The sequence below is a fragment of the Brachionichthys hirsutus genome, chromosome 13 (assembly GCF_040956055.1).
Source record: "Brachionichthys hirsutus isolate HB-005 chromosome 13, CSIRO-AGI_Bhir_v1, whole genome shotgun sequence".
Classification (NCBI taxonomy): domain Eukaryota; kingdom Metazoa; phylum Chordata; class Actinopteri; order Lophiiformes; family Brachionichthyidae; genus Brachionichthys; species Brachionichthys hirsutus.
This window is the reverse complement of record NC_090909.1, coordinates 6825848-6846894: the sequence shown is the minus strand read 5'-3', so window position 1 is coordinate 6846894 and position 21047 is coordinate 6825848. Positions and strand designations below refer to the sequence as shown.

Sequence of the window (21047 nt, the reverse complement as noted above, 5' to 3'; positions counted from 1 at the left end):
GGATGTAAGGACACGCGGATGTAAGGGCACGCGGATGTAAGGGCACGCGGATGTAAGGGCACGCGGATGTAAGGACACGCGGATGTAAGGGCACGCGGATGTAAGGGCACGCGGATGTAAGGGCACGCGGATGTAAGGGCACGCGGATGTAAGGACACGCGGATGTAAGGACACACGGACCTGGTGCTGCAGCTGTGGGGCAACTTCGGAAAACGGGAAATCGTCGACCAGTAAAAATCTGTCAAGCATGCAGAGCAGTGAATAAACGACGGACAATTTATTTTTCTTTCTGTTTTATTTCCTACATCTATAGTGACTGAAAAAGGTTAGCTTAGCGGTGCTAACAGTTTCTACGTAGTGCGACGTACAGCCGGGACCGTTTTAATGTCTTTGGTTTTTGGATGAATTAAAGGCCGACTTTCTGACGTCCTTTCAGTTGTCTCGCTGTCATGCTAACTGCCCCCCCCCCCCCCCCCCCCCCTTTGCCTCTGGTTTCAAGTGCGAGGAGGACGGTGAGGTGTTCTTCAGCCTTGACGACGGGGCCACCAAGTTCACCGACCTGATCCACCTGGTGGAGTTTTACCAGCTCAACAGAGGAGTGCTGCCTTGCAAGCTCAAACACCCCTGCACCGCCGTGGCCTTGTGACACTCGACCCCCCCCCCCCCCCCAACGGCCCCCATGCCCCTTTTTTTTTTGCACACCTCTCATCCAGAGATCCCACCCCTGATCTCACCAACGCAACTAGGTTGAGGAGACAGAGAAAGGTCAAGTGAAGTTTCGTGGATGTGAACAACTCATCACAAGCTAATGTTGAGGGGGTTTGCCCCCCCCCCGACCCCCCGTGTGCCCATGCATTTCTCTGCCTTACTGCCGCCTGGATGTTTAGGCGCCAACCCTCCAGCGCTGCAGGCTCCCGCCGTGTGATCATGGGATGGTTGTTTCGTCGTGGCTGTTTTGACCGTGGAGAGAGAGTACGTTGTGAAAACACAAGACATCAGAGGTCAGTTCTACGTGGGTCCCACCCTTCAGAGTCCCCCCCCCCCCCCCCCCTCATCCTCCAGGCCTGATAAGCTGTGGTGCACACCCCCCCCCCCACCCTCGCCCATTCGCAGCCGAGTTGGGTCGGGAGCGCGCCACCTTCTGACTTTCTCAATGATCATCAGGGATGGACGGGAACCCCTCTGGGTCTCGATCCAGGAGGTTTCTCAACCCGTGCGGTCCAGTCTTTATAAGCTGACACTCTGCCCTCCCTCCCAAGACACCACCTAAGCAGACTTGACACGGCCCGTCCGCTGCGTCTCGTCCCATAATCCCTTGGGTGTAGCCCTGGTCCCGCCTCTTCTCCGCCACAAAGAGCTCCGATTAAAGTTGGAAGAGTAAAGAGAAGTAGCTAAAGGCAAGTTAAGAAGAGTGGCGAGGTTTTGCTGACAAGACGGAGGAATGTTGATCAGGAAGGCCGTAACGAGCCTCTCTTGTACAGTTGATTACTTGATGTCATTTTAATGCTGTTTTATTACTATTGATTCAATGCAGAACTAGTTTTGCACTCCTGGGTGGACAAGACGACAGCTGTTATCTCTCGCTAAACGAAGCTGCCTGCTCTCCGTTCGTCCTCCCGCCCTTAAACCCTAAACCCACCCCCCCTCCCCCCCCAAACCCCCCACCCCCGAAAAGCATGCATGTGAATTTCCACCAGTTTTTATTGGATTACAGTGGCGTGGGAGCAAAGAGAGTCGAGGTTGATTAATGCAGTGCCTTTCAGACAGGTTTTGGAAAATCTTGGACATCCGTGTCACGTGATCCAAAGCTTTGGTAAAAGCTCTTGGAGCGCCTGAGGCGCCTCGAGAGGAGGAGGAGAAAGACTCTTAAATAGACAAAGTGTCCACGCTTCTGTCGTGTGTCTATTCTTTTTTAAATCGAAAGCGTTATTAAATCTGTTGGCGAATTTTTGAATGTCATTTTCTTTTTACGATCTTGATTTGGCATTGATTGATTGATTGAAGTGTCGCGTTCAGATTCTGACCACTGTTCACGCCAGAATAGACAAATCATCAAAAAGCACCCCCCCCCCCCCCCCCCCCCCATTACATTTTATTCTTAGAACAAATAACTTGAATTGTGACCTCGGTCGACTGTCAGCACAAGTCGCCTTAAGTTAAGATTGTGAGCCTTTTCTATGAAAGCTAAGCCGTGTTAAAATGCACTTACAGATTTTAGGAGGAAATGATTGTGTTAAATAATTAGCCTTTTAGGACAGTCTGGTTAATCGCAGGAGGATTGGTACCACTCGTGTGTTTTACGGCAAGGAAGGAAGCGGCCACTTTGTCGTTTTAACAAGCGATGACGTCCTGGACTCTTCCTGGTGGTGTAACTTCTGAAGCTAAGCTAATGGGCTGCTGTATCAAAGCTCCCGTCACCTTGTCTCAAATAAAATAAAGACATGACAAAGATATCAGTCTTATCTTAGCAAATATATTTCATAAAACAACTTTAAAGTAAAAATCCACCTGAACGTGCCTCGAACAAGGTGCTTGTTTCATTGGTTGCTGGTTTATTCACATACCTGGAGATAAATACGGACTTATTTCTCATGAAGACGATGATTGATGCCGTTTCCTTACAGAAGGTAGCCTCGGTGTTGATTCATTTTACAGCACTGGATTATTCAAATTAGCTTTCACCACAGCTAGTCGACCGGTATCAGCAACAACCAGGGCTTTAGCTTCTCAGAATGTTTTTGGGGTGTTTAGGCCAAATTTTGCACAAATTTCTGACATTTCATAGATCAATGGAGCAAGCACGAAAACAGGTAGCCATACCATGCTAATTAGCTCACTTTCTGTAGCTCAGAATCTAATGAAGCAACACTGGGCTATTTGTGGTGGTTGGTGAAAGGCATTCTGGGAGATGAAGTGACAATCTTTTTTTTTTTTTTTTTAATGGATTTGTGAAACCTTAGTGCCCCCTAGCGGCAGCAAACGCACATGCGGTAACCAGCTTTTTTTCCTCAGTGTCAGACGAAATCTTTTGTGGCAAAGTAAAACAGGAAAGGAAGACGAAGAACACCTTAAAATTGTTCTCGCCTTTCTGAGTTTTGTGACATTTTCACCTTCGATCCCTGTCAGATTACAAGGGTTAGTGGGAGACCGCCATTCCCCTCTCTTCAAAGCCACTTGCCACCATTTTTTGGCCAATCACAGTGTCTCTCCAGGGAATCAGATGATGCTTGAACCCCACGCCCCCCTTTCCCCACCTGTGTCCAGCCTGTAAGCTATGACCCTGTGGCCAGACTGTTATATTCAGGAATGCTTGTTGATGGTTTAAGCAGGAGACGTAGAGGAAGACGAGGGCTCGGATGGAGGCATCCCAGCGTTCCCAGTCCTCATGAGGTCAGAGATGGTCACGCCGCCGTCCCCTCCTCCTCCTCCTCCATCTCCCTCCATTTTTTAATCACTGTGCTGCAATGCAATCCTATACGCAAAGCCCATGCATATGAATATAGCAGTATAGCAGTATCATTTGTTTAAGTATGTGAATCTTTGGAGAAGACGTAGATCTAACACTGTACTAGGTCACAGATCACTATGTATGGGGCGTTGTGCTTTTGCTCATAGCGCCATTTAAATGAAGAATGATTTTGTTTTGTTTGTTTCCTTTTTCCATCGTTTATGTGTTTGACATTGTGTATTTTCTTTGGTTTGCCACAAAATGACATTTTATATGAAAAAAAATGGAGAAAAAAAAGAATATACCACAGTATATATATATACAGTATTAAGTTAAGTTGTTTTAATTTTTTTATTTGGAGAGACCCAACTGGATTTTTGACCCATGTCAAATTTCTGATCATTGTGTGTATAAGCTTCAACTCTCCCTGCGTTTATGCCATTTTGTTAAGATGTTTTGTTTTGTTTTAAATCCTCTCGCATCTGATTCCAATCCAAACTTCCATTTTCAAGATGGTTAATGTTTGAACTACATTCAACCCTTCTCAGCGGCTTTTGTGCACTTCAGTTACAAACTCGAGAGAGTTTTGCATTTCATTACGACGTCCTTTTACTCTGATTTTAAGCTGCGTAACAAAACAAACCGAACAAAACCTATTCTTGCTGCGGGTTTCTCTTGATTGTTGACGGTATCGTCCTTTATTTTCCGTCCGCCCATCATCTGCATTCATTTGGAGTTAACGTCAAACATAATTCAGTATATCTCTATCATCGGAGACTCGGTTATATTTTTGGGTTGAAGTCAAACATTTCAGGGAAGCAACAACAACAACAAAAATCTAATAATGAACCACGACCGTTTTTGTTTCTTTTTTTCTCCAGACAAGCTCACTGTGCTCTGCTTCATTCTGTTTGTATGGCTCCTGGATCCACATTGTATCCTGTTCAGGTATTTTTGTACAAATAAGGGACTGATATATTCTGTTTATTGGAAATTAGAATAAAAGGCAACATTGCTATAAACCAAACATGGCCTGGCCTGGTGCTGTGACGTTCTCCATCCACTGAATGACACACAGATCATGTTTGTGTGATTGCGATCATTTGACATTTTTAACCATCTGGATTAAGCTGTGAGGTCAATGAATTTCAAGCTCTTATAATCAATATGTTTAAAAATGAGGCGTAAAAGGACGGCGTTGCAAATCTTCAGCATATCTGAGTAGAAAACGCGACCGCTCAAGAATGCAAAACCTACAAGATAAAAGTAATACTATTGTGAAGGCAAAGGCTCTGCAGAATGAATAGTTATAGTTTTCGTCATCGGGATTCAATTTGAAATTTAGAGGGAAAATGTTTCTAAAAATTGATAGAAATTTAAAATTCAAGTACATTTTAATGTGCTTGCTTTAAAAAGTTGGCGGGTACTACCTGGACAGGTGAACAGGTTATCACCAGCAACCAATCACACGCATCAATTCATCTCTACTGCCACGCAGACATGGGGAGAACGCGCAAACTCGGACACGCAGGTGGGATTAGAAGGCCGGAACCTTCTTGCTGTGACGCAACAGCGCCACCTTGCTGCCTGTCTCAAATCACGGCGTGTTTTTTGAAACGGGCAGCAAACCCTCCGTTTCCAACATATTTGAAGAATAAATTAAGTCATCAAATGATTTATTCTTTTTGGAGTCGGGACGAGGCAAACAAGACTTAAGATGGACACTTCTACATGTGTGCGCGTCTTTATAAAACGTACGAGCGTTCTGAACGTTTAGCGGATAAACAATACGTATAAAGTAGCTGTCAGCAAACGGCCACCAGGGGGCAGAAGAGCGCAGGCTATTAAATGGGAATTACAATCAAGATCCGTCCGGAACTTTTAGATACTCAAGTCATTGTGGTGGATTCCTGTAAAAAATCATGGAAAAGAAAAATATAAATGTTTGTTATTTCCACAAGGCTGAACTAAAATGCGTAGAACCCCGGTATCTAAATCTAATCCCATTTATATCATTCCAGAGACAGATGTTTGGATATGACCACAAGCCGTCCTCACATCTGGAGTAAACAACAACTCCGCCGCCAGGAAAGCTTTTCCCTCTCGATTAAAAGCAGATGTTTGAGTAATAAAACGGTTAAAGAATGAAAATATAAAAACGCAGTACATGTGCTGATATTTAATTCTCAAATAAATGATGGCAAAAAAAAATCGTATTTACATTTAAAAATTAAACTGTACAAAGAAATATACATGCAAATATAAAAAAAACAACAACATTGGAACAGAACTGGAAATGAACATGAACACAACAATGGGAAGAAACCTTAAGTAGCCAGTCCGCGCTTCCTCGCTTGAATGGGCCTGTGCACATTTCACATAAATAAAACTAACGGAGGACCGCTGTCAGCATCACTTTAACGTTTAGTGCCCACGCTGGGCTGATGGAGAATTAAGTCAATTTATAGCATAGCTATTTAACTTAACCCCCCAAGGCGCTTTAATCCAAGCAAACCATTTCTTTATATATGGAATAGGAACATTTTGGCAAAGATTTTCTGTACATAAAGGTTTAGAAAAAATAACAAAAATCTCCCATTGAATGCTTCAAATGAGCAGCGGTGCTCCCTCCAGTGGTGAGGAGGACACGCTTCAGTACAGGAGACTAAACCGTGTAAAACATTTCACATGGTCATAAACTACTAACCTCAAGTGAAACAGAATCACCAGAACCTTTTTATTTAGTGACTATGAAGCTAGAGCGACCTTTGTGTACCGATACGACAGAGGCATACAGTAAAAAACATAAAAAATACATTTGATCATACCGTCACGGTTGCAGTTTGTAGACCTCTAAGCCGACAGGGTCCCGGAATCCCCCAAAAAAGGACTGGCGTATGGAATAAACACAAACTACCAGCAGTGCTTGCAGTACCGAGTACGTGCGTTTCTCTGGGTTTATTACAGATACAACAGATGTCTTCATAAATAGTTGCATAAAACGTTAAAGCCGCAACATTGCACATGATAATCAAAACATAACGTACAACGAGTGCATTGACAGTAATTTGGCTTCCTCTGCCTTCACATTCACACCCGTCCTGATTGGCCAATCACTGCTGCCACTCAAGTCTCATCGTGTGTCCCACAACTGAGAAGCAGCGAGTGTGACAGGAAAGAAGGCAGAAGTCTATGTACAATGTAAGGCTTAAACATCTTATATCTGCCGCAAACACGAGTTTTTTGTTCTCAGAAAAGCAAACTACGGATGCCGTTTCCTCTCGGGTTGGACAGCGGGGACTCGCGGCGTCTCAGACTAGTTAACTTTATGCGAGCGCAGCAATCGAAAAGCTTTGATCGGACGTAGAAATGATTCCAAGTCAAAAGCGCAGCAACCGAAGAGCGTTTTCTACAGTTGCATTTTTGCTGCTTGAACGTGTGGACAGTATTTTTATGTGTATCCGTCGTTTGTATAAGAAAGGGCTGCTTCTCAAACGTCACATGAGTTACAGATTTAGTGTAAAAGAGCATCGAGCCAATGCCCGTGTCCAGTTTGCTCTCGGCGCTATCGTTAGCGCCCCTTAGCGTCTGTGCACTGGTGTCAAGGATCGATCACCTGGCTCCTCTGAAAATACAATTTCTTCATAAATTTTGTGGTTTTTTTTTTTTGCATTTATTATTTTTTTCTAAAAGATTTTTTGTTCACTTAATTATAAAAGAGTTTAGAGTTGAAAGCAGCAAGCAGCAGCAGTAGACAAGGGCATCCAATCCATGACTTTCGGTGATTGGTGAGAACTCTGTTCGCTCGGGCTCTGCTTGGTTCAAACCCTCAAAAGGGCTCAAGTTATTTGGTGAAAGGACTACAGGACTTAAGGATTATTAGCTTTTTCGAGAAAGAGGGTCAGATCAGAAGGAAATGATTTCTCCTTCTGAAATCATCTCGCTGGCCAGGATGCTCCGGAGGAACCTGCAGCCCCCTCCAGCCTCAGCACTGAATAACAAACTAAACGGCGCTCACTTCCTTCCTGCCGCAGGGGTCAGACTGGAGGCGGTAAAGAAGTGAGGGTGCTCCTTTGAAGTTAGGGCTGCAGGCGACTCTGGATAAAGCTCCTGACTCCTCCGATGGCCCGGGCATCAGTCTGATGTTTCCTCCTCTCTATGAAAGCGACGAGGCGGGACGTGTCCAAGCAGCCGTCTGTTCTGGCGTGACCTTCGGCCGGATGGGCCTGTATCCACGCCTCCTGGAGGCAGAGCCCAGCTGGAGGTCTCCTGCCTGGGTCGGTCCTCAGGAGGAGGCAGATGAAGTCCCGGGCCGCCTGGCTGACACCCTGGAAGTAATCCCTGGGGAAGCTGAAGTCCAACCGACAGATGTTCAGGCAGGTCTCCTCCGCGCTTTCGTCGAGGAAGGGGGAGGCGCCGCTCAGCAGCACGTACGTCACCACGCCCAGACTCCACAGGTCGGAGGTTAGACACACCGGATCGCCAAGGACCAGCTCTGGGGAGGCGAACTCGGGGCTTCCCAGCAGGGGGTGCGTGTAGTGGAAACTGTTGAGCTGGACGGCATCGCCAAAGTCTGTGAGTTTGACCTTCGGCTGGCCGCTGGAGCTGTGAGTCACCAGCAGGTTTTCAGGCTGCGAAAAGAGACCGAATTAGAACAGCAAGCTGCAGAAACAACACTCCAACTATCCAGCTAACGTTACCGTGTAAAAACATGTTTTATGGATGGAACACGAGAATAGATCCATCTGAGGAAATCATCTCATTTACAGGAAGCATCCTAGGAAGAAAGGCTGATAGGTGCCGTCGACAGAAGTGTCTTTGCAGTGTAAAAGGTGTGTACAATAAAATCTGAAAAGAAAATGTTAGTTTTACAGGGACTATGTGACAGACGGGTTATGGATTTGCAATCTTTGCGTCTCGGCCCAACCTCCTTAATCGAACCGTGTACGGTTGTGCTTTTTGTTTTATATTTCATTCAGAAATGTGTGTCCAAATGTTTTCCTCATCTCCCGTGTCACTCATTTAACTTCTGACAAAAAAACAAAAAACATTAGAAATGCTAAGCTTTGACTCACTTTTACGTCCAGATGTACTATTCTGCAGTTGTGCAGGTAGTGTAAAGCTTCTAAAATGTCCCGGAGGTGGGAGGCCACCTTCTCTTCCGTCAGATTCCCCCAGCTCACGATGTAGTCCAGCAGACGACCCTGGTCGGCCCTGAAACGCGATCAGACGCAGGATCTCACGCACGGCACGCCGGCAGACGGTTCTAGTTGACCCTCGCTCCGTTGCGTACTCACATCTCCAGGATGAGGGCGTAGCTGCTGGGCGTTTCATACGTGTCTATCAGACTGACGATGTGGGGGTGTTGGAGTCGGTGGAGGAGATTGAATTCCTGGGACACCCGGTCTCTCCTCATCAGCTTCTTGTTCACGTGTTTGACCGCCACCGTGCGTTTGGTGCCCCGCTGGTCGCAGCGCTTGACGACGGAGAAACGACCCCTGACGACAAGGAAAGAAAGCGACGAGGAGTTTACTGCAGGCATCTCCGACGGTCAGCTCTACCGAACCCAGGCTGTGTGTGTGTGTCCATCACCTGCCCAGTTCAACCACCTCAGTGAAGTGAGACTCAAAGTTGTCCTTCCAGCTCACTCTGATCCCATCAGTGGACACAGCTGAAACGAACAAGAGAGCCTCAGTTCCTGTTACCCTCAGAGAGGAGGGGAAGGTCCCAACCTGTGCTCTTACCCAACACTCTGAGGCTAGCTGAGGACGCTATGCTACCCAACTCATTGGTGGCGACGCAGGTGTAAACGCCATCATCCTCAGACGCGACGCCAATGATCCGAAGCGTTGCTTCGCCGGTGTCACTAAAATAAAGGCTTACATGTTCATTTACATCAGAGGAGACGTCTAAGTTCAATGTTGAGGAAAAAAAAGAACAAAAAAAACAGGAACGCCTCCCAAAAGAAAGTCATTCTGAAATATGTGGACTTTGTTTTTGCGTACCTGTAGGCGATGCTGAAGTGGCCGTTGTTGGCGAGGTCGCTCTGGCCGGGACCTTTCCAGGTGACAGCAGCCCGGGGTCGACCGCAGACCTTACACCTGAGGGTGACGCTCTCTCCGTTGTCACAGGTAACGTCACCCAGAGGTACGAGGAACTCGGGGGGGACTGCAGGCGCAGAACGTCAGAGATGAGGAACTACAAACTCTTCAAATGAACATTCAAAAGCAACACTTACCATCATATATGTAGTTTGGATTTAGAAGCTGGGAAAAAACAAAAACAAAGCATGTTCAAGTGGAAAAATGATGAAATAGCATTTGCTTGAGTTTCCTTAGAAATACCTTTACAGAAACCTTGTTGGCCAGGCCATCTCTGGACTTCCTGAACCCGTTTTCCAGCTTGGGCTCTTTCTTTGCCTCCTTGTCCTTCTTCTCAGACTTTTTACGGATGCGTAGGGACGTGTGCCAGGAAGATGATTTCCTACTGGGACAAGAAAGCGGAGCGAGTCAAATTAAACTGCTTCAGCCGTTTTGAAGGCGAGGCTGTAGGGTTTTAGAAGAACTCTCATCTAATTCGGGTGAAACACCACAGAGCCCCTTACTTGATGGATCCCTCGGGGCAATCGGGGGTGACGGCTGAGGTGTGTCCCAGCACAAATCCGGGGATCCAGCCCTCGGCGGCCGGGCCCTGCTCGGTAGCTGCCCTGAACACCAGGAACATGTTTTGCTGGTTGCTGGCCAAGATCTGCACCACCTCGCCCTGTTTGACGCTGATCTCGTCCTCCTTCAACGCCGTGTAGTCCTGGGTCACCAACATGGTGGATACGCTACTGCTGCTGCTACTTTCACTCTGGAAACACGGGCACGTGGGAAATATCAAGCATCACCGTCGTAATACCGAAACGAGCCAAATTGTGATTTCATTCCGTCTAAATAAATCAAAATATATGTTTCCGACATTTTCTTTTTAAGAGTCAGGGAAGCAGAGAACAGCAATTAATCGTTTTCTTCTTGTGCACAAGAGAAGTGGAGGAAGAATGTAAGATGCTCAGATTCCATTTCGTTTGTCTTTGCACTGAAGATCCAGGCAAAGACGAAAGGAGGAAAGTTAGACTGAATGAAAGGATTCTCTGTCGAGTCCGTTTGCAGGCGAACCACAAACGTCAGAGGTTAGTTGCAGGAAAGACACATTTCAGTAAAAGACCGTGAAGACAGCGAGATGCAAGGATGGCTAAGAAGAGATCGGGGTTAGTAAAAGCCTTGTCAAAGTGAGGAAATCTCAAAGGGGTCACTGAAGGGTGACTGAAGTCCAACTAGAGAGGTTACTGAACCTGAAACGATGCAGACGGAGGAATCCTGCCAGAAACTGTCCTCAAACACCATCGAAAGCTAAAGGAGATGATGCCGAATGCCAGTGAAGGTTGTCAGAGATGTAGAGTAGGGGGGGACAGATTAGTAGAGCTGGCTGCAGCGGGACAGGAGACAGCAGGCAGACAGGAAAGACCGGGTGTCCCTCTGCCTCGGGGTTAGTCGATGCAACGCAGGCAGCAGCTAGGAGTCTTACCCCGTTACTCTGGGTGGACTGGATGGACTGCTCACTGGCTGAGGAGCATGTGCTCATGCGGTCGGCTTCCTTGCTGTGCGTCGAGTGTCGGTGGGATTGGCTCCCAGATCCAGAGCCAGTCTGGATTTGGTTCAAATTCGGGCGGGCCGGAATCTCCCCTGCCTCGCCAGGGAAGGTGAACGAGCCAGGCCGGCTGGCTGGAGAGCCCGGAATGGAGCTCCAGAATGCAGACCCTGATTTTTGGCCTGGGCTAGGAGGAGGAGGAGGCAGCGCATCCTTGCTAAAGACAGGAGCGGCCTGGGGCGGAGTCACAGGGGACATGACTCCAGGCCATGAATTGGAAGTGGGCGTAGAGGGCAGAGGCCCAACTGTGGCACGGGGCATAGGGGTTGCAGCACCGCCAGGTGAAGGGGTGTGGGCTTGGTCCTCTGGGGGATGGTTCGGGCGCTTGCCCTGTGGGCTACCCCCTGGAGGAAGCAGGGAAGGAGGTCCAGTAGCGGACGAACCTGGATCATAAGTGAGCCGAATACATTCCTCATGGCATTAAAAAAATGAAATAAAATACAAAACACATTTTTGCATTTCGAGGTTTCATACCTGACATCTTGTGGCTGCTTTCTGGGTCGACCCCAGGATGGTGACGTAGGGGCTGGGGCAGACGGGAGGGCTGGGGGATCCTGGAGGGCCGACGAGAGCCGCCCTGCAGCCCCGGAGGAATGGCACTACCTTGGGAGTTACCCCCTCCGGCCGCCGGGGGCGCACTGGAGCCAATGCTGCCTCCTGCCGCGGCTCCCACGCCAGGCACATGCGGCCCACTGCTCGCCCCCACATGGTTCCTCTGATATTCTATTGGTGAGGTCAGAGCGGTGATAAGTTAGCGGAAAAGATGGTGGCCAAACGGAGAGCCATTCTTTGATGACCCCTGTCCCGGGTGTGCGTTCCTACCACTGAGGAAGTTGCGTTGGCTTTCCAGTATCTGGCTGATCTGAAGAGTCCAGACCTCCCTCACCCCTGGATGGGAGGAGTGAAGCACGAAGGACTCCGCTGTGCCATTGGTCGAGCGAGAGGTGAGAATGAACTTACAGGGATCGCCTTCAACGTTCTCCTCTAGACCCAAACAGCTCACCTGCACGGTGCAAAGGGACGCAAACCTTTAACCGACAGCTCTTCATACTTCCCACCCGGTCTTCATCGATAGTGGCGGCGCGCGCACCTTTGCCGTTCACGTTACCTTGATGCTGTTCGTGTAGAGGAAGCCCGGCAAGGAGAAGCCTTTCTTCTTGTCGAGGGGTTCGCTGAAGATGACCAACTGTTCAAAGAGGAAGACTCTTCTCTCCTTCATCTGGCCAAGCAGACTGCCCTCGGGGTCGGACACGGTGAAGGTGTCCTGCAGCAGGAGGCGACCTTGAGCCACGATCTTCCCCTGAAGACGGAGAGAGAGAGACGGCGTGGGACATTTAGAGCTATTGTAAGTAATGCAGCAGCATTTTCATTCGTGCGATTTCTTACATCGAATCCCTGAAGCCGGCCGACGGTCATCATATCATTACACCTTTTAGGCACAATGCACATGATCTCCACTGCTTTCTGTAAGAGTCACGAAAGACGGAGCGGTTACTGCAGACGCTTGTCTTGGTTCCAAGTGGAGAAGACGTTCGTGGTCTTACCTCCAGCTCCACAGACTCCAACCCAGCCTTTTTGGAGTGTTTCAGGAAATCCTACAACAGGATAAAAAAAATGATTGTGAGAAAAGAAGTTTACACATTTTAATATTAGACATTTATAGCCCTCAGACGACATAATAAGAATGCCAGATGTCCAATTCTTAAGGAGCAGCTGAAGCTCTAGCGCCCTCTGCTTTTTGCAACCCACCTTGAGCAGCAGCTGGTACTTCATTATCCTCTGGACGGGCTTGATGAGCAGGTCTGAGATCTGTAACCTGTGTCCCAGCCGCTGCTTCAGGTCCTACGAGGTAAAAAAAAAAAAAAAAGTAAATTGTGACGCCAACAGTTAAAGTGGAGACGCCGCCCAATCCGACTCAGATGGTCAAAACGCTCATACCTCAAAGTAAGTGTCCGTGTACTCCGAGACGACGTGCTCCGACTTGGGCTTGTTTTGACAGTACACTACATACATGTTGAGCCTCCGCTCCTGGATGCAAAATAAACGTGCAATTACAAACGTGTGCAAGCATCTAAAAATAAAATAAAGCAGGAGTTTGAAATTCAACGTGGATCTAACGGTTCTAACCTGTTTGAGAAAGAGGGGTCCAAGTCTGTCAGGGTCCTCCAAACATTTCTCCAGCTCCCCAAGAAAGAAACTGAAGGAGACACGAGAGAACGATGAGAGCTACAGGTCTAACGGCCGAACAGGAAAGCAGATTGTTCGCGGCGTCTCGTACTCCTTGTGCCAGTCGTAGATTTGACAGATGTTGCCAAACACGATTTTGTCTTTTCCCTTCATATCATCAGGGACGCCGTCTTCCTTCATCCGGCTCATGTAGCCCTGAAGACGGAAAGACGCAAACACATCAACACAAATTCACACCAGTAAAGATGTGGAGTTGAGAAAGTTAGTTCTCATCCTTTGAGTGACATTCTGAAATGCTCCTCTTGAAAAACATAAAATATTTAAATCTAAATATCTATTTGACGGCAATGCATCATAACTGGAGCATTCCACTCACCTCCACAACCAGGCCGAGATCTCTAACGTAATCCCTCTCTGACTCCAGCAGGTCCAGCAAAATGTAACTACAGAACAGAAAAAAAGAAAACATTTAAAATAAACACCTCAGTGCATGTCTGCAGGCAGTTTTACACAGATACACAGGCTGCGTAAAAAAGAGCTTGGTGACATGTAAGGTGGGAGACGCACTGTCTTTTCTTCAGGATGCTCGTCCTCCGTTCGTCCATCTCTTCCATGGGGGAGGAGGAGGAGAGGAGGGAGTTGTCAGAGGGGTTTAGAGAGGGAGAACTGCTGTCTCCCTGCTCTACTGACAGAGAGCTGGGTCTATCCTCCAAAGCCTGCACCATTGAGAGACGCAAGGTAAGATACAGCGTGGGAAAAAATATCAATCAACATTAAACTAATCCAGACAAACAGCAGCGTGAACTCAAATTAAACGATACTCAATTTAATCATGATTTTATGTTCAGCATTTTCAGGCAGTCGTTTTGATTTTTGTCAGAGCAGCGGATTGTTTGAAACATTTAAAGCACTTAGACTGCAATAAAACATTAAAACGTTGCATTTAATTACAATGAAATCCCTCCGGACGGTTTAGCGTCAAGTCAGGATCAATTCAAAATTCAATTCAAAACTTCCGTTGTCCTACCATCTTGCTTTTGACCAGCTCCTCGATGGCGCTCACCAACTCAGCGGCACTGGGCGTCTCCGAGCTGGACGGACGGACCGACAGACGAGAAGAGGTCTGGGTAAAAAAAATAGAGAGATGAGAGGACTCGCTATATCTGCTATTTAGCTGCTGGTGCCAGTAAAGCTCTTCCTACAGAGAGAAAAGAATGGATAGAAAATAATAGCTTCATATGTTATGGCAATGCTAACTTTTGAATCATTTCAGCCTTTATTTCAAATCTTTATTAATCTGATCGTAGGTGAACACATTATTTTCATTTTCTGAGTGAGCAATGACTTCGTGAAAATGTTTGTTAAACGTTCAATCGTTAAAAGTGAGATTCAAAAAGATGTTTCAATGAGTGGGACCCCAATTTTATTGTTTGTTTATTCTTGAAGGTTTTAAAAAAAAAATGTGAGAGAGAAAAGTATATGGAGTTGAAAATAAAATGATCAATAAAAGGTAAAAGGTGAGGGTGAAAGTTGGGTGGCCAAACCGAACGTATATAAAAAAAAGAACAGTGAAAATGGCCATGGGAAAAAAGTGATGTCTGTGAGGAGGAAGATTCTGCTGCTCTCGGCGATGATGACGATGATCGTGACGGACGGCCCTTGAAAAAGAAAAATACTAACAGGGCGAGGATGAAGGAAGGAATCAGTGTGCGTGCATAAACAGTTGAGGAGACTCTCACCCTTGCTGTGCTGTGCTTCAAGACTTTCTCCAATTAGGTTTTCTGGGTGAGGCTGTGTGCCCCTCTGGCCTCGCCAGCGTTTAGAGATGCAAATTACTTGCATGGATAATGAGGTTAACGCACAGAGGGTAGAAGGGACATGAGGACGAGTGGGGCAGGACGGGTGAGGGAAGGGGTTGGAGGATGACGGGGACGGGAACGGGAACGGTGCGAGCTCGTATTTAGGTTTTTGACCCCAGAGAGGTGACAGGAAAATCTTACCCACTTTCCTCTTGGTATTCACGTCGATATCTACTGACTTTCTCGTTTGAACCTCACAAACACCTTTTTTCAAACCTATAAGTGATAAACATGCATGGAAAAAGCTGTGGGCTTGTGCTATTCCAACAGCTAACAAGGCAATACAAAGTTTAAAACGCCCTTGAATGTATAGAAGTTGAGCAAAAATAGGCATTGTGACCTCCTTTATCTGCAGTAAACACAGACAGCGCAAACCTCCGCATCAGCCGCTACTGAAAGACCCGCATGCATCCTCTTTATCTACATGCTCCCGCAACGCTCTGCCAGGCGACTCTGCATTACAGCGGTGTGTTGTAGAAAGTGGGCAGAAAGTACAAGTCAAAATGAGAGAAATTAAAAAAATAAGAAAGAGGAAAGAGAATCAGAAATGTTTCAGTGCTTGGAAAAATAAAATAGATTGTTTTTAGGGGATGGGAAAAGGTATACGTAAAAATCAGCAATATCAAGTTGAAAAAAAGCTGCTAGTTTAATTTTCTTTCTATGTTTAAACTACTACAGACACCAAAGGAAAAGGTCTTCAAACAAAGCAGGAGAATAGGGGAAAAGTGATCTGTAGAATCGACTGAGGTTAGGAACGGAAGGGGAAGCGTGGGGCACTTCAGATGGAGAGGTATGGAAACTGAGACAAAGCAAAGACAGGACATAAATCAAGGTAATGCTACAGAATGGCAAACAGCAAACGAAACAACCAGGAAACAAAACAAAAGAGAAACAGAAATTAGTGTCAGAGGAGTCTCCCCTTCAGTTGCAAAGGAGATTGGAGTGGCTTCAACGTTTCATCGGCTTTCCGCTTCAGAAGAGAGGAGAGAATAATGCAAAAACTCCCAAGGCAAGACGGAACAGAAACCAAGGAGTCACCCAAATCTCTCAGGATATTCCCTTTTTGGGGGAAAGTTGGAGATTTAAATGAACAAAAATGTAGCTTGGCAAGATGAAAAGACAATATTATAAAAAGTGTTTCATTTGTCCTTGGATCAAAATGGTTGATGCATTAGCTACACTTGTTACCATCATGTATGGTCAAACAAAAATAATCCCATAGCTAATTAAATCCTATTTTCTTATTGAGAGCTTGTACTACATCGCTACTGCTGCTGCCCTACAGTAAACAGTGCATACTTAATACACAAATGACGCTCTGAGAAGGTTTGAAAGTATTTCTCATAGGATTGAAGCAGGACGGGTCAGTAGCAGTTACCGGTACGTTTAATACCACAGAACAATTGGAGCTTCCAGACACTGCAAGCATCTTCTCAGAGATGAAAAACATTCGTCTTGTGATGCTACTGTATGATCCCCAAAGAGGCGGAAACCGTTATCGTAACGTCACCTTAAAGACCAGGAAACTGCAACATTAAAGAATGTTCCGTTCAGAAATTAAAAAAAATGTGAAAGACTCAGTTATAGTTCAAAATGGAAAACATTAACCTTCGTCTACTCGAAACCTAAAAGTTGTGAACCGGTGTGGGTTGATGGAAAAAGAAAATAAAAGTTGAATGTCAGTGTGAAAACAGTCTGTTTGCAAATCCTTAATCTAGCTGCTAATGTCCCCTCGCCTTCACCTGTTCACCCTAATGCTTCCCTCTCTTCTGTGCTCTGTGACCTCCCCTTCCTCCTCCTCCTCCTCCTCACCTTGTCATCCTGCGACTCTGGCTGCAGCAGGCTGTGCTGCTGGATGGCCATAGGCGGGGGCAGAGGTACAGAGTCGGCACCCTCCTCGCCCTCCTCCTCTCCACAGCTCTGCATGCCTGAAGAACTGGACTTGGACAACGTGCCGCTGGACAAGCCCTCGTTACGAACTCTCTGAAACAGACGGAGCGGCGGACATTGCACCAGAATTCTTAAAAGCAAAACACGGAGTGTGACAGACGTATCCAACCCACTTCCTCCACAGTCTCGTCCTGAGGCGTAGCGGCGCTGTCGTCCGAGTCTTTCTGGGATCCCATCGTCATCTCCCCACTTTTCCTCACCTCTCGGCTCTTTTTGTGCTTGTGGGCCAGTTTCTTCACGTGGCCATCTGCCTTGCCGCTGCTTAACCGACGCACTGGGCTGGTGAGCCACTTCCTCAAGGTGTTACCTACGAAGCGAAGACTCAGTGAGCAGCTGTATGAAGAATGAAAGCCACACGGTTGCATACCAGAGGGACGTGAACCCCCCCCTCCCGGAGAATACCTGGTCGTTTCGGCCCCGGTGAAGTGTGGGCGCTGATGCCGTGACCGGGCTGCAGCGTAGCCGACGACCCCGGCATGATGGAGTCGTTGCTGCACACCGACAAAGTGTCTGTCCAATAGAACGCGATATTTAAAATGTGCGTAATGTTGCAGAGTCACACGGATCCAGTCCCCGTGTTTGTATGACCCCCGCACCTTTGTGGTTGAAGATGCCTTCCATCTCCATGGAGGACCTGGAGTGGGCGATGCAGAGCATGGCGCAGGGCACCAGCCCCTCCAGGGCAGGGGAGCGGTCCGTGGTCCTGACCAGGCACCAGTCCGGCCTGTCGTGGCAGCGCTCCAGGACCTCCACCGTCTGACCGCGGCGCACCGTCAACTCGTTGTTGTTGCTGGCCATGAAGTCGTGTATCACCACGGTCAGCTCACAGCCACCGGAGAGCTGCGGGAGCAAATGCAAGCACAATGGGAAGTTCTCGAACTCCGTGAGGCGTACATTTAGGTAACGTGTGTGTGTGTGTGTGTGTGTGTGCGTGTGCTCACCTTGTCACTGTCCAGTGTGTTCTGTGACGTGCGGGACGCCAGAGAGATGGTGTCAGGCTGGCTGCTGCCTTCACCCTGACTGTCCAGGTCCTCGCCATCCCTAAAAGACAACGACAAACACAGTGAATAGAAGGAACAAATGTTTCTGAAGCGTGATTCTCTTCCTCGTGAGCTGCCCCATGCTTACCTTCTACCCTTGTGGTGCTTGGCTGTAGTCGCTTTGGGAATGTGAATGGGCTCCTTCAGCGCTCCCCTCAGGTGAATGGTGCGCTCCTGAATCACCTCCCTGATGTGCTTTATCCAGTCCTGCTTGTTCTCGATGCTCGACGCCTGATATCAGTCAATACAGGAACCGATTGAAGACGTCAACAGTCGTCAGGGAATTGACTTTCTTTGTAATGCTTTCTTTTTTTCACTGTGTTTTACACAAGTCTGAATTTAACTCTTGTCATTTTTTATCCACTGAAGGAAACAATCAGAGTCGTCAAATCCTCTGGAGCTTCAATCATCATTAACATTAACTCGCATCAGAAGCTGGACGGCGTAGCTAACTATTCTGTTTATCCATGATGTCACTTTTACCGTTAACTATTGTTGTTGCTCGTCAAAACTTTAACCCTTTAAAGCTTTTTCAACTATTTCAATCCCAACAGTTTCATGTACTTTTAAGGTTAACAGGTTTTAGTTAAGTATTTCTAAAGTTAGTTATTACATAATATGAATTTTATAATTTATGCACACATGTAGCTATGATCAGTTTACCCAGCTAGGTAGCTGTAACCTCCCTGCTTGATATTAGACGCTGCTGGGTCAATCGTCAGCTTCTTTTCCAAAATGAAGCTTTTGGATATAAAATGCCAAGAGTGTGAGCTCAGACTTGTGAGGAGTGGATGAGGGCTGTGTTTTTGGGAGTTTATACTCACCATCGCTCCGTGTTTGGATCCCTGACTTAGCTTTGAATTTAAAATATAAAATAAGAGAATTTCACTGGTTTGCTTTGAGAAGATGTACATGACATTTCTTACCGACAAAATGATTTGACATGACAGAAATTTGCAACACTGACAATTTGCCTCGACAGCACACTGCAGTCCAAAATTAGATGTGTAACACACGTTGTAATGGGTCGTTCCATGTGCACGTCATTGGTGAACGTGTACCGAGTAATGAGATACATTTCATTCACAACACACACTGTACATAACGGTATACAACATGCATTTTGATTTTGACTTCATACTGTTCCAACAGCTGACACGGATTTTAATCTGTGAAAGTTTTAAACGTGCAAATCCCCAAACAATATTTAAAAATAAGGAATTGGGGAAAAAATACTGCGAGTAAACAAAGCAATGAATATTCATTCACACAAGGCTATTTATCGACTTGATAAAAAATGGCTACTCGTCACTTTGGCAGTGTCACAGAGCCAGGAGAGGACATCTGGAGACCGTGGGACTTAAATGGTCAAATCAGTCAACGGTGTTGGTGGAAGCAGATCAGCTCACAGATAGAATCAGTGATACAAACATCCACAGAAAACACAGCCCCAGATATACAGACGCCCCTAACAGATGAAGGACGCTGGACCTCAACAGTGGAGAGAAGCCGCTCAGACAGAGAAAGAGGACAGGAGAGGAAGCGGACAGGAGACAGACAGAAAGAAGACAAGACAGAGAAAGAGAAAAAGAAAGAGCAAAAGAGAGAAAGAGGACAAGAGAGGAAGCGGACAGGGGACATGAATTTGTAAGGACAGAAAGCCTCTTGGGACAACTAGAAGCTGCTCATGCAATTAAATGAAACACAAGAAGGAGAAGATCAAATATAGAGGGAGAAAACGCAGACTTTCTATTCTTCATCTTCTTTGCAACTCATTTCTTCCCTTTTTTTTCTTCCCTATTTAGAACATTTGACAGCGCGCAGTCTTAAACGCATCATTGTAAATGTTTGAGTTTTCAGTTTTCAATTTCCAGAAATTCCAGTTTCTTCCTCTTGAAAGACTAAAGCCGGCTGAACCCCCTCCCCCACAAAAAAAGATTTTGGAAGTAGATAAGAATAAGAAGGATAAGTAGATGAATATTATTTTTCCTACCTTGAGCACAATCTTGTTGTCAGAAGTTGGGGTGCGTCCCAACCACAGAGCAAACTTACAGGGGTCTCCTTCAACATGTTCCGTCACCCCCAACTCTGACGTCTGAGAGTGAGTCAGCAGACATTTGAGTGAGTCAGCAGTACAAATAAAGAGGGATTCCATGAAACTGGCAATCAGATTCAAAAAAATAGCTACCAATGAATAATTACTACGACACTCAAAAGCCTGAATGTTTCTTAGGTAAGTATGGAGAAACATCTCCAGCCGTGTCTTTACATGTATTTCATCAGCGTCTACTCACGAAGAGCTTGCTCTTGTAGATGTATTTGCTCCTGCCGTTTGAGTCCTTGACCTCCTTGCTGAAGACGAGAGACATCTCAAAGAGGAAGAGGTGGCGTTCTCGACCCTTACGGAAGAGAGTCTTTGGATCCCAGACCTGGAATGACTCCTGCAGGATGAGCTCGCCCTGGGATTCGATGTTTTCATCAAAACCTGGGGGGGGGGGGGAAAGAGGGTGCATTATACTTCTGAACAGTTTTTATTAAACAGAAAGTAAGCATCAGAAACATACACAGACTGAAAGCATGTTAATCACCTTCAAGCATGGATAGGTGCATGGCATCGTTGGCCTTTTTAGGAACACTGAGCATCACCTCCAGGCCGTCCTTGATCTCCCCTTTACCTTCTTCACAGCAAGTCAGCAGCTCCTGAGCAACACAAAACGTAAACCATGAAAACAAGACAATAAGCCAAATGCAGGGGGGGATTCGGTTTAAAGCGTCACCTTCAGCAAGAGCTGATACTTGGTGATTCTCTGCACAGGCTTGATCAGATAGGAAGAGATCGAGTTGGCCAGTCGGTGTCGCTGTTGAATTTCCTGC

General features: G+C 46.6%; 2 protein-coding genes across 2 annotated transcripts in view; one reads left to right on the top strand and one right to left on the bottom strand.

Annotated features, from left to right (window-relative positions):
* The window catches only part of LOC137902933 (growth factor receptor-bound protein 10-like), a 34965-nt gene extending 30496 nt beyond the window's left edge, over positions 1 to 4469 (top strand). The window contains exon 17 of the mRNA XM_068747039.1: positions 500 to 4469. Within this exon, the coding sequence (XP_068603140.1) occupies positions 500 to 646 (147 nt within the window). The 3' untranslated portion in view covers positions 647 to 4469. The remainder of the gene's footprint in view (positions 1 to 499) is intronic.
* A 1143-nt stretch (positions 4470 to 5612) lies between these two features.
* LOC137902983 (triple functional domain protein) overlaps positions 5613 to 21047 on the bottom strand; it is a 50692-nt gene continuing 35257 nt past the window's right edge. Inside the window, exons 31-63 of the mRNA XM_068747094.1 lie at positions 20951 to 21043; positions 20762 to 20873; positions 20468 to 20658; positions 20167 to 20268; positions 18998 to 19027; positions 18262 to 18404; positions 18075 to 18174; positions 17730 to 17973; positions 17536 to 17643; positions 17247 to 17440; positions 16996 to 17166; positions 14352 to 14447; positions 13892 to 14040; positions 13701 to 13767; positions 13416 to 13519; positions 13265 to 13334; positions 13076 to 13165; positions 12887 to 12979; positions 12682 to 12732; positions 12524 to 12601; positions 12246 to 12437; positions 11960 to 12140; positions 11612 to 11860; positions 11015 to 11520; positions 10053 to 10300; positions 9793 to 9934; positions 9687 to 9714; positions 9454 to 9616; positions 9193 to 9314; positions 9041 to 9119; positions 8746 to 8946; positions 8524 to 8662; positions 5613 to 8079 (exon numbers count right to left, since the gene is read on the bottom strand). Of these exons, the coding sequence (XP_068603195.1) occupies positions 7528 to 8079; positions 8524 to 8662; positions 8746 to 8946; positions 9041 to 9119; positions 9193 to 9314; positions 9454 to 9616; positions 9687 to 9714; positions 9793 to 9934; positions 10053 to 10300; positions 11015 to 11520; positions 11612 to 11860; positions 11960 to 12140; positions 12246 to 12437; positions 12524 to 12601; positions 12682 to 12732; positions 12887 to 12979; positions 13076 to 13165; positions 13265 to 13334; positions 13416 to 13519; positions 13701 to 13767; positions 13892 to 14040; positions 14352 to 14447; positions 16996 to 17166; positions 17247 to 17440; positions 17536 to 17643; positions 17730 to 17973; positions 18075 to 18174; positions 18262 to 18404; positions 18998 to 19027; positions 20167 to 20268; positions 20468 to 20658; positions 20762 to 20873; positions 20951 to 21043 (5088 nt within the window). The 3' untranslated portion in view covers positions 5613 to 7527. The remainder of the gene's footprint in view (positions 8080 to 8523; positions 8663 to 8745; positions 8947 to 9040; positions 9120 to 9192; positions 9315 to 9453; positions 9617 to 9686; positions 9715 to 9792; positions 9935 to 10052; positions 10301 to 11014; positions 11521 to 11611; positions 11861 to 11959; positions 12141 to 12245; positions 12438 to 12523; positions 12602 to 12681; positions 12733 to 12886; positions 12980 to 13075; positions 13166 to 13264; positions 13335 to 13415; positions 13520 to 13700; positions 13768 to 13891; positions 14041 to 14351; positions 14448 to 16995; positions 17167 to 17246; positions 17441 to 17535; positions 17644 to 17729; positions 17974 to 18074; positions 18175 to 18261; positions 18405 to 18997; positions 19028 to 20166; positions 20269 to 20467; positions 20659 to 20761; positions 20874 to 20950; positions 21044 to 21047) is intronic.